Source organism: Athene noctua, chromosome 5, assembly GCF_965140245.1.
Source record: "Athene noctua chromosome 5, bAthNoc1.hap1.1, whole genome shotgun sequence".
In the NCBI taxonomy this organism is placed as follows: domain Eukaryota; kingdom Metazoa; phylum Chordata; class Aves; order Strigiformes; family Strigidae; genus Athene; species Athene noctua.
The window spans coordinates 3,566,090-3,578,474 of record NC_134041.1 but is presented as its reverse complement, the minus strand read 5'-3'; the positions used below and the strand labels follow the sequence as shown (position 1 = coordinate 3,578,474).

Sequence of the window (12,385 nt, the reverse complement as noted above, 5' to 3'; positions counted from 1 at the left end):
AGGGGATGTAGGGACAGGACGAGGGGTCACAGCTTTAAACTGAGAGAGGGCAGATTTACATTAGATCTGAGGAAGAAATATTTCCCTGTGAGGGGGGTGAGGCCCTGGCCCAGGCTGCCCAGAGAAGCTGTGGCTGCCCCCTCCCTGGAAGGGTTCAAGGTCGGGTTGGACGGGGCTTTGGGCAACCTGGGCTGGTGGAAGGTGGCCCTGCCCGGGGCAGGGGGGTGGGAACTAGAGGATCTTTAAGGTCCCTTCCAACCCAAACAGTGCTATGATATTCAGATATTTGTACAGAAAGAATAAGCTTGTGTTTTATCTCACATCACCTCTTCCAAGGGACCTTGTTCAGTACAGACAGGAAAAATGTCAAGGACTAGATTGAGGAGTTGTGTACTCAGCTCTTTCCTTGAAGTTCTGTGTTAGCCACAACAGTAACTGCTGTAAAACAGATGGTTTTCTTTACAAAAATAGCAATGCAAAGAATGCTTTCTCTGTAAGCTTTTAACTTGAACTGTGATATCAGTTTATGTTCTTTTCCCTCATGAAATTAGTTTTCAAAAAAGCAAAAGCTTTTTTTTTTTTTTTTTTACAAAAAAAGCAGTCTAGTTGCATGTACACTGCTCAGCTGAATTGCACTTTCAAAGTTATGAGATTCCTGTGCTGCCTGGGCTTCCTAGCTGGTGGAAATGACCAGGTACACACAGAAGTCATGCTGAAACTCCACCTCACTGGTACTGAAGGAAGTAAGTGGTAACAAGACGTGCCTCCATTCTTCTGAGGGCTACAGATGGAATTATTTTTCTTTGCAGCAATTCATATTCAGAGTTACAAAGGAAAAAGGATAGGAATAATTTAAAAAAACACCACTTGGTTAAGAAGTGTTACTGTAAGACTTACCTTTCTCTGAACCTTTTTCCCAAGGATGGGCGAGCTCTGAAGTCCAAATGCACAGGGAATTAAAGTGTAAACATTCACATATTTAATAGTACCATCAAAATAACCATCATCACTACATTAAAAACTTCAGAAATGCATTTGCGTATGGTCCTAATATAAATTAAATATATGAATTAAAAGTAAATAAATTTAACATTAGGTAATGCTATAAATAAAGGTAAATGCGTTTAGTGTACCTTTTGAGTCATAAAAATGCCTTAAAAAACAGGTAAGTTTACAGCTTATCACCAATACTCTGGATACCACTGTCATAATTTTTTTCAAACATTGATAAGTCTACATTTGACAATTCAGAATGATTTTTGGCCACTGAACACTTTGATGGAGGAAGAGGTGTGTGGGATGTCCAGGATGAAGTCCAAGTTTTATTTCACAATAAAACTTCTTTGATTCCCAGCGCTGATAACAAGGCTCTTTCTTTTCAAAACCTTAATTTAAGTGCTTTTTTATTTTGGTTTTTAACTCGTTTAGATATCCATTTTGCGAAGGCTCATCCTGCTGAAGGAGTCTCTGAGGGAGAGAAAATACAACGATGAGCTCATATTTTCCATGATGAAATAAGAAGCCTCGACAGATGAATGATTCTGTACTTGATTTCCAGTATTTTCTACAGCTGGCTACTACAAAAATTAAGTCCACTGACATTAACTCATTGCTTTCCAAATGAATTGGGTTTGGGTCTGTAATCTGGGATATTTCAGCCACCCAAGGTTTACTGACATGAAAGCTGACAGAAAGTTTAACTCATAGAGAACGTAGAGAAGCAGCACAAACCATCAGCACTACTGAAATCTTGTTTAAGTCTTTCAGACAAACCCCTAAGTGGAATTTGCCTGGAATATATGTATTAGACTCCCTGCACAGGCTGAATTTCACAAGATTAGAAAATAATTACAACAGAAGCGCTTGTGAGGTGACCATCTGGGTGGGGAGGGAAGCCCTGATACTGCCACCACCCCCAGCCAGTGAGAACAGCCAGCACACAGGATGGGATCTGGGGAGGGTGTAAAACATCCCGAACCTGGGGCATGAGGGAAGACCACCTTTCTGCAGTATTCAGCAGACATAAAAATACATCCAATTCAGCTACAGAAACATCACTAAGCACTGCTGTGCGAGCTGGGAACGCTCATTTCCTTCTTCATCCAGCGCTAAGCCTTGCTCTTTTTATAATGTGATTTTGCCAAATTTCTCTTTTCACAACATTTTTTTGTGTTCCCCATTGCTCTTTACCTCTGAACAACACTTAGAGGAGGAGAGGTTCAAAACGTGTATTCTAAACCAACGGCAGGGACACGAACTGAAGTTCACATTCACACAAACCTCCTAAAGGGTCCATCGTTAAAAGCGCCGTCACCATCAGCCCCTTCCAGAAACACCCTCAGCCCTCGCCGGGGGGAGCCCACGGCCGCAGGGCAGTGCCCTCGTGCTGGGTTCCATCACCCTTGCTGACAGGGGACACACCACAGGGCTCATCAAATCAAAGATTAGGTGGAGGTTATCTGCTGGGAAACGCTTCTGCCCCTCTTTTGGGAGCCAGAGCCTCATTAGAAACTACATATGCAAAGTGCCTGTGCTCAGCCACAGCTGGTGCCAGGGGATTACAGTGCTATGGGCTCTGACTTGCTTCACACATGCCCTGTGGGGTTTTTATGTCCAGACTCATTACAGATCAACAAAAAGCCCAGACTCCAGCTTACTGGCCTTCCAGCATGGAAGGTACCAACTGTTTTTCCACCCTGCCTGCCCCTGGAGCTCCTCATCCCAGTTTCACTGGGAACAAACAAGTGTCAAAAGTCCTGCCACACTGAGGGTGGATTTGAATCTAAAAAAGAATGGGATGCAGGATGAAAAATAAAATTGTCATAGATCAGGAACAAAAGGAACCATTGCAAACACCACCTACCATCAGTGCCGGGAAGGGGATGTGCTCTGAAGTCAGGACAGAAGGGGAAAGGGATGGACTCAGCCAACAGAGCCACAATGGGAAGATCAGACACCCCAGTCCCCAGTTTTACACCCTCCTTATCTCTGCTCAAAGAGTAAAATCAAATATCCACCTGTGGCAAGCGACCGGCAGCACTGCCTTGTACAACTGTGGGATCTTTCTATTTATCAAAGGCTGGAGAGCTTCCTTTAACCGGTGATAATTCCTTTCGAGTTCTCGCTGATACTCCTTTTGGTCTGGACCGATCAGGCTCTTGTTCTTGCGCAGAGCATCTTCACATCTAGAAAATAAAAGCCTGTGAAACTTGGGCATGTAAAAAAGGACCTGCTTGCTACAGACTTGTTAATCTAATAGTACAAAATAATTCATTCTGCTTCTCTGGGATGACACGTAATATCCTTCTCTATCTTGCCTTTTGGGTAATAAAGACTCAGCTAAACCACTTGGTGGGGGGAAAGGAGAGTGTGTCATATTTCCAATCTCCATTTCACTTCCAGAGTGACAACTCCTTTTTCATTTTAATTTACTCTCCGGTTACGTTTATCCTCTCTAAAGAGAAATGAAAAGCTGATCTCCACATAGTCACTTCCAGTCCAAGAGGATTTAAAGATGGATAGATCTGCTCTCCTCAGGAAGGATTAATAAATAGCAGATGGAGATGTTCATAGGAGACTCTTCTACTTGCAAAGATGTAATTTAAACAAAGGGTATGAAAAGAACTATATCACCAATGCCATTTATTACATATGGGAAAACTACACCGCCACTGGATCTATTTGCATGGAATATTTTTATTTAGGGTTTGGTTTTTTGTGTTTTTTTTTTTTTTTTAAATTCATTGGTGCTTGCAAAAGATGTTGGACTGAAACTGCAGTTTGCATTACTCAAGAGGAAAGTAGGGTAGCCAGCAGATTTCTTGAGAGAATTCTGCCAGTATGCTTCCACTCCGTTTGGAGAAATTCACTTCAGAAGGAAATTAAATCTCTTGGCCAATTCAGCAGTTTGTCCTGACCCTTCCAAGCTGTGAGTTCATTTGTGCCAGCGTGGCTCGTCGTGTTTTCTGAAACAGGAACACAACTGAACTGTGATCACTAATTCCTGATAAACAGCAAAGCCAAACGACTTTCAGCCCCTTAAGTTACGGACCAGCAGCACCAGAGAAACAGGGGAAGCCACTGGGCAGCTGAGGAATCCAGCTGCCGATGGAGACTGGACAGATGGAGTTACAACAGGAATCCTCCTCTCTCCAGATACCCCCTGAGTTACTGTCGTGTTCCTGTCTGATGTGGTAGCAATAAGTGCATCTGGCAGGCAGTTTGAAGACAATACTCCATACCTTTTTGTGAAGTCTTTGAAACAGAGCCGGAGTTTGTTATGATGCCTGAAGAGCTTTGGATCATTGGGTATTTCAGACAAGAAAACTTGTGCAACTTCTAATGGTCCCTTTAGGAGCAGAAGAGAAAAATTAAGTTTCTCGAAACTGTCTTGTCACATCTAATCACTGGAGAAACTTCTTGCACACAGAAACGTTTCGTGAAATGCAATATTTCCTTACAGAATGCATCTTGAAGAATTGCAGCTGGTAAACCTGGCATAAATCACCAAACATCATGACAACTGAATCTCTTTTAGGCCTTTCTTTGCTTTAAATAAAACTCTGTTTTTGGAAAGCAGTGTGAGAAAATGCACAGATTCTACATTTGTTTTCTCTTATAAGGACTCTTGACAAAGTTTGCTCAACTCACAACTAAGACAAAATTTAAACAATGCAGATGGAACCAAGGAAGTGCTTGCCAGCACTGAAACTCAACCCAGAACTTGAAACTCAAGCTGATTTTTTTCCAGCTTGTGCATTAGCAGAGCTTTACTCATACGCCCTCAGTTTTTCCTCAGTTTTTCTCCATTCACTAGTTTTGCTTTCCATTTTGTACAAAAACCACAACAGGACACAATCCTACTTCCACCCACCAGAGCCTGGCTAACCAAAGGGAAAGTAATAAAACTCTTTTGGTTTTTATATAAGGGAGAAGGAGAAGCAGGCAGAAACTGTGAAAGCCAGGAAGGAGCAGGTAACTGAGGGAGGGCTGTCTCTTCTCAGCCAGTTTCCAGATCTAACCACATTTTCTCTTACTCAAATGGCAGTCACTGAGAGCAGCTGCTCTAGACCTACCAGTGACCTTAAACACACCCCATAGACTGAATGGGGCAAAAACTCCAAGGTAATTTAGAAATCAGGCCCAAAGCTGAGCATCCACTGCACTGAGTGATATCGACTACCCCAGTGTCTCTAACTCGGACAGCGATCCTCACCTGATTTACTGTGGTACCTACTGATCCTTGCAGCACCATCTGCAGCATCTTTGGGTCTGCAGGGTCTTGGTGGGTTGCAAAAGCTAATTCCTGTGTTTTCTTCTGCATGTCCTCTATGGCAACTTCAATGGGCGTCAAAATGATCTAAGCAAGGAGCCAGAATAGAGGATGCTCGTTATGGCTGGGGATGCCAACCAGACACAGACTTCCAGAAACACCAAGGTTACCTTGGGCTGGCACACTGAAGTGGTGGAGGACACCAGCAGGACTGACAGTCTGGACAGAAGCACTTCAGAAATGCATCGTCTCAGTCTTGGTTTAGGAACCTCACGAAAAGATTTTATTTTTAAATATTTCTACATCTGGGTACCCAGGAGCTTTCCAAGATTGCTACTGAGTGGGCAGACTCGTGCCCCTTTGTGGTCACTGCAACAGCTGCCCGGGGTTACAGTGCTACAGCGGTGCTTACGTGTTTTTTACTGTGTCCCACCACATCAGTTCCTACCTACCCTTGAAAAACTAACATAGCTATGGGATAAATCTCTCTATAAAGCCTCAGGACCCCAATGGCCGAGGGCCGTTGAGGCCAGGCAAGTGAGCTGCAACACAGAGCAAAGGACACGCTGCTCAAGCAGGACAGAAGGGAGCAACCTGCAATAATACAAAGCTCACCAAGGGTCCCTGCATATACCAGCTGCTGTGACCTGGATACGCTGGTGAAAAAGGTGGCAGGGTGTAACTGTGTTCCTGAAGTGGTCTGGTTTTAGTTTAAGTTGAATAGGAGCAGAGGGAAGTTCAATAAAAACTAGGAAAAGGAAGGAGCCTCGTGACCAGTCTCTGCAGTGAACAGCCAGAGCAGCTCACGATGGCACTGTCTGCTCTTGGCCCTCTGCTGAATTTCTGCATCTTTAACAGCGAGGAGAAAAGGAGACTAGTGATGGCCAGGAGGGTGCACCTGTATTAATGTGACAGTGTGCAGGGGCACCACCGTGGTATTAAACTAAACATACAATAGGACATTACACGTGAGTTTCAGCAACACCCACTTCCCTTAGCCTTTTATAATATTTCCCTTCAAACACAGGAAGCCCCTGACAGCACAGGCCTCACCTCCTCTTTGTGAATGACATTTATCCTGGTTTTAATGTAAGGGAAAGCGTGGGATGTCGTCAGGATGGTTTTGCGCTTGAACTGCTCGTGCAGCTCCCCGTGAGCTCGGCCGTCCAGCGTGAAGGGTGTGCAGTACATGAAACGCCTCAAGTTGTAGTTTTTGTCGAAGTAAGTTATCCTGTCCTTCATCTCGTACGTGTCAAAGTATGGCTCCACGTAGGTTATCTGAATGTAGGCCTGCAGGAAAGAACCCAGGTGTGCACGGTGAGGTGCAGGGCCAGAGGAGAGGAGCTGACTCCTGCGCCCTGCTTTTCAGCAGTGCAATAACCCAGCTTGCTCTCCTGCCTCTTGAATCCACCTCTGGAAGAACTAGGTCTGGTTTTTGCCTTTACTCAGAAAAATTACACTCATACAGACAGGGACTAGGGGTGCTGGTAGCTGCTCAGCAGTTTCTGGACTGGATAAAATATAGCTCACTGCCGCCCCTCTACTCCCGCACCCTTCACATGAAGTGATTCCTTCCTTTTCCTGCAGATAGTGCCCTGCCCTAAGCCACAATCCTGTTTCCTCAACATGCTCCTGTTATTTCTTCTATGCTTAAAGGACATGGCACAAGAATGACAAAGTGCTGCAGCTGCAAAAAAGCCAGAGCCAGTGAACGGCAAAGTCCCTTCCCTCCTTGCACTCAGTGGACACTAGAGAGAAAGGCAAGTGCAGCCTGGGCCTCTGCTGTCCTTTTGCCTCCTCCCTTCCCACCAGCCACTACCAGAGCAGGGCCTGGGGCAGGGAATGAAATGGCTAATTCTCTGTTCCTTTGCTGGGATGATTTTCCCCAACTCTCCTTCCACGCAGTCACAAGAGGCTCCATATGTGGATTTCACTGCCTACTTGGCGAAATTCCGGGCAGGATTTGTCCCACTATGTTTGCACACATTCAGGACCTGTTCTACTTTTAAACCTCTACCGGTGTTCTTACCTTGTTAGAATCTAGTTTACATTTGTCCACAGGGTTTGAGTCCTTAATCACTTCAAGCACATCTTCACCAAACCGTTCTCCGTAAAATCCCTACAATCAAGAGCAAATGCATTGAAAGAAAACATCAAATGCAGCCATGAGAGATGGGGGTTGGAAAAACAAAGGCATATTCAGGGGAGGTGAAGCTCCACATGCCTTCAACAGTAGCTGTGCCGGGGCTGAATGTGATCTGCTGAACCCAGGAGAATTAAATCAGTTGCATTCCAGGGGCAACAGGAAAAAACAAGCCTAACACCCTGGAAGGCAGGAGAACTCGGGAGCCTTCCAACCGCGCGCACACACGCTGCGTGGTTCTGAACAAGCCATTTGAGCTCGCTGTGTGTCTGTGAGCTCAACTGAAAACTGGGGTCAATACGGGATCTGCCTGGAAATCAGGTGCCGCATCAGAGCACGGCTTTGCCGTGCTGGGTGAATGGCCAGATTCTGAACTCAGTTTCATGCGCTTAAACCTCAGACAACGGTGCTGCTTTCAGCGCAACGTGACAGCAGCTGAATTGTTGTGAGCCACAACGTGACATCAGATCTATTCCAGCAAATAAAACAGGGCCAGCTCTGCCCTCTGGCCCTACAAACAAGTAGCGTGGCACAGCCCAGAGCCCTGCTGCTAAAAGCTCTTCTTCTCCCACTGGGGATGGCCCCTCTGTGCACAGTGCTTACTGGCAACAGTCTCTGACCCATGATGTCCCCTGGACTGTGCTAGGACGTTGTTTAGATACAGGTTAGTTAGGCACAAAACCAGGCCAGACTAACCATTACACAGTACAGATGATCACTGGGTGATACCTGGAGCTGCACCCGAGCACCAGGTAGATTAATTGTTCATGGCTGAAACAAATTTCAGACCTGTGATGTCCCACCTCAGGGGCTCTGAAGTTCAGCCACTTCAGAGGGCCCAATCTCTACGAGTGGAGGAACATGATGTGAAGGCAACAGAATGAAAGCAAAATGCAATACTTTCTGAAAGTCAGATCCTGAAAGGCACCTCAGCCTTTTTTCAAGCCCAAGTCATCCCATTTACACCAGACAGCTGAAGAGAAATGCAAAACACAGTATGATACGTCACAAATTCTCAAATCATCGCAGCAGGTGTGCAGCTCTTGCTGCAAGATCAGGGAAAACCTGCGGGACTCCTCTCCCTGCATTCCTCCCACCTCCTGCAGAGGTGGCACCAGCAAGAGGGCAGGAGACATCAGGCCCAGCTCTGGGTCACTGCACGGGGCTCTGCAAACTGTTCTGTCAAGTGACTGTCTCTCTAAGCTCAGCTTTGCATCAGTCTCCAAGAGGCACAGCGCTGGTTTTGCCCAACGATTTTCATTTCCACCACTTCCCGTAACTTGGCAGCACAGCTCTTAAATAACTGGTGCAAAACAGTGAAACTGCAACTCACAGACAGAATTTGAGGTCAGCCACAAGCATCTCACCTCGAGTCTATGGGAAATTTCAGCTAACTTTGTTATCGCGGGTTCCTTGTAAACAAATTCTTGCTCATCCAGGTCTCCAAATTTAGTTCCATAAAAACCAACCCGGAAGTAGGTGCCAAACATCCTCTTTCCATCCTAGGTTTGGAGAAACAAGAGGTTATTTCAGTGTGGAGACATGCACACCCTCAAGCATGGCTGCAGGCAGGCTCCTGAATTTATGCAAAATAAAAAAGAAATGAAAAAAAACCAAGGAAAAAATTAGAAAGAAAGAAGGGAAAGAAAAACACACCTGGAACTCAGCATGAATGCATTTAGCAGCAAACACCGCCAGGAAATTATAAACTAACATGAAATGGATCAATTACGACCATTAGCCCAACCCTGCAATGACTTCTCCCACCCCAGGAGGAGTCTGGAGGTGTCAGATGTCTCTGAGGGACAAAAGTCAAAGGCGAGTCCCTTCGTTTGGGTAATTATTTCAGGCTCTCCAAACCCTGTAGACACCCCTTAGCCTGGTCCATCGCCTGTAGGCACAGGTGCAGGGAAATCCAGTTGGGATGATATTGCACAAAGACACCCCTGAAAATCACCCACCCCAGAGCCCCCGTCATCCATCCCCCAATAACTGCAGGATTGGGCTGAAGTCAATGTCCAGTTCACTCACACACACACACGCAAGTGCTTTTTAAATAGCATGTCAACTGGAAGGTGTTACATTCTCCTCTAGTAACTAACGTCTAGTAAAGAGGGCCAAAATCACTCCTGGTGAAAGCAGATGCAATCCACTGTATGATGTACCTGCTTCCACTTGAGTCAGTGGTGAATTTGGCCCAGAAATGCAACGAAAGTAGAGAAACATGAAAGATTTTTACTGGAAAAGTAATGAAAAAAATCTGATTAAGAGAGACAGAGAGAGAGAGATGAAAAACACTTTAAAAATAAATCACGCCATTGATTTTGTTAAAAAAAACCCTCACGCTGCATGCACAAACCAGAAACACCTTTCAGCAAGAAACTAAAATGTTCACCTTTACTCTCATGAGAAACTGTTATGTAGTATATAATGCTCAATGTTTCTGAATGTGGGCTAGCATTTTGTTTCAAACAGCACTTACAGATGTCCTGGCTGCTGTGTTTGATTTTTTTTTTTTTTTTTTTTTAGTATTTTGCTATGGTAAAACTGATCTCTTGTGGTGACGGTGAATATGATCTATGGAAGGCAAAGAGGATAAATAAGCCAGACTAAAATAAAAAAAAAAACCCTCAGGAAAACAGCAGAGACTGGAAAAAACACTGTCATGGCAAGCCACTGCCTTCTTTCTCCTGGTCTGGAGGAAACTCTGGGGTGTCGTGCCAGAGCTGCCCAGGCATGGCTCAGCTCCTCTCGCCCGAGGCCCAGCCAGGAGGACATGGGGTTGCCTCTTTGGGGTGAGGGCTGCTGCCCGCCTCAAGTGCCCTCAGGAGAGCAGAGCTCACCAAGGCCCAGCTCTGAAGTACAAGTGAAGCCTTGAAGTGACCAGAGCCAGAAGCAACCTTGCTTAATACACTCAGGTCCCACCTTGGTTTTACTATGGGATGTCAATAGATACAAATGCACCAGCTCTGCTCTGGCAGGAGCGTAGACACACGCTCCAATTTCAGAAAATAAGCAGTTGCACCAAGAGTTGCTCATACACTTAATGTGGCACAGGCAGCTCCTGGGACCCCTGCTCTAGCCCATTCCCTCTGAGCATCCCCCCTCCAGAGAGGGGCTTTTATCCAGCTCCACCTGCCAGCATAGATTACAGGGCTTCGTCACACCACAGCCATCCCCAGAAGCACCTCCCAGGGGGTGACCCCCAGCTACAAAGCTATTACTGTTTTATTGGAAGCACCATCTGGCAACATTTGGTTGTTATTTCCCTAGACTCCCTGTCCTTCTCCAGTGCCCGTCCCTCTGGACCCATACAGGAATGAGCAGCCTACCAAACCCTTTTTTTACTCACCACTACCTTTTTGAAGCCACAGATGTGGACAATATTGCCTATGCTAAAATCCTTCAATGCCCAGCATTTCCAGTTTCCTGTGCTATTTCTGTAATTCAATCTCAATGTGATTAGACAGAACACTGTGATTCCAGGGCTCCTTTCTCAAAGCACTTCCCAAGGTAGCATCACGTCTGCCTATGGGAAATAGCCACACGAAACAGCTCCCCAAACTTAACAGAGGGCCTGGGCATGCTCCACGTGGAAGTCGGTGGGATCCCGCCCCAACCCGTGAGCACAGGGCAGGCCCCACTGCTGCTCTTCTAATTCATGTCCTTTTTTCTACTTACTTGGTGAATGACTTTCAGGTTATGAAGCATTTGCAGAACCTGGTCCCTACAAGGTATCTGCCACGTGGACATCTGCCCAGACAGCTATTTGTTACAGGCAGTGTTCATTTATGTTGCTGTAAAAATAACAACGAGTGAGGAAGAGAATGCTCTTTGTTGATCAGCATAAATTAACAAGGAGTTCTGGTGGCATTCACTAAATGCATAAAATAAGAGTAATGGGGCATTGGGAAGTCCCTGGGGTGGTAGCAGCAAGGAAACCTGGTGAGATTGAGTGCCCCTGTGTGAAGGCAGCTCCCAACTTATGTACTCATTTCACCATCATGAAGACCAGCTGCACTGGCTTTTCCTCAGTCACTGAAACTCAGTTATCATAAGGATCCCAGAAAGAAGAGCCAGCAGTGAGGAGCACTGGTTAGCCCCAAATGTGACAGAAGCATCTCCCCACGAAGCCCTGGATCCATCAGCCATGAAATGTATGTGACTCGTGTTGGGGGATCTGCACCTGGAAGCAAGGGGATGGAAGCAAACTCCTGGGGGAGAGCAAACACCTACGGGCCATTCCACGCCTCACACAGACATTCAGTAGCTGTCAGTCCCCTGAGATGAGGAAAGCTCAACTGCACCCCTGGCATTACAAATACGGGATGGCTCTGTAGTAGGATCTTTGAAATTTAGCCAATACCAAAGTCCATCTACTCACAAACAAAACAACTTAAAAATACTCCATGGTCTTGTTTCTGAAAAGAGCTAAAAATGCAGATATGAGGGAGAAATTATTAAAAGCATTTTATCTCCTATTATTTTATGAAAAAATAATAGGTCTTTGGGAGGAGAAGAGAATGAAGGTGAACACTGAATAGCCATTACAGAACTGGCAGAGCAGATAACAGCCACCATGATTTATGAGGTTCATGATTTGTTATTATGCATGGTAAATACCTTTCAAAATTGCTGGGAATAAAGTTTTAGAGTTCTCTCTTGCACGCACACAAAAAGCTTTGCCAACAAGATTTGAAAAAAATCAGATGCAAGAGTGATCATCTGCTCTCGTCACCAAGACCAACCTCTGCCTAAAGGCAGAGTCGGCCTGAAGTATGTAGGAATAAAAGTAACTCCTTCATACACACTGTGCAGAATGCAAAATCCAACCGTCTTTACCAAACCGAGCACTGTTATTTTCTTGCTCAATTTTAACCCAAGGTCCTTTGCAGTGTTGCCAACTATTACAAGTCTTCCAATATTGATTTTTGGAAGGTACCAGCTCCTGGAGTCTTGCTATTCAATGG

At 45.4% G+C, this 12,385-nt stretch overlaps 1 protein-coding gene across 10 annotated transcripts in view; it reads right to left on the bottom strand.

Annotated features, from left to right (window-relative positions):
• Nucleotides 1-740: 740 nt before the first annotated feature.
• Nucleotides 741-12,385, bottom strand: part of DOCK7 (dedicator of cytokinesis 7) — a 106,510-nt gene continuing 94,865 nt past the window's right edge. For 7 of the 10 annotated variants that reach the window (XM_074906060.1, XM_074906063.1, XM_074906065.1 and 4 more), the window contains 7 exons: nucleotides 8,783-8,908; nucleotides 7,302-7,391; nucleotides 6,326-6,562; nucleotides 5,216-5,359; nucleotides 4,242-4,348; nucleotides 3,018-3,185; nucleotides 741-1,467 (listed from right to left, as the gene is read on the bottom strand). In XM_074906060.1, the coding sequence (XP_074762161.1) occupies nucleotides 1,425-1,467; nucleotides 3,018-3,185; nucleotides 4,242-4,348; nucleotides 5,216-5,359; nucleotides 6,326-6,562; nucleotides 7,302-7,391; nucleotides 8,783-8,908 (915 nt within the window). In that variant the 3' untranslated portion in view covers nucleotides 741-1,424. Of the gene's footprint in view, nucleotides 1,468-3,017; nucleotides 3,186-4,241; nucleotides 4,349-5,215; nucleotides 5,360-6,325; nucleotides 6,563-7,301; nucleotides 7,392-8,782; nucleotides 8,918-12,385 lie in introns of all 10 variants that reach the window. The other 3 variants (XM_074906061.1, XM_074906064.1, XM_074906067.1) reach the window with 1 other exon arrangement.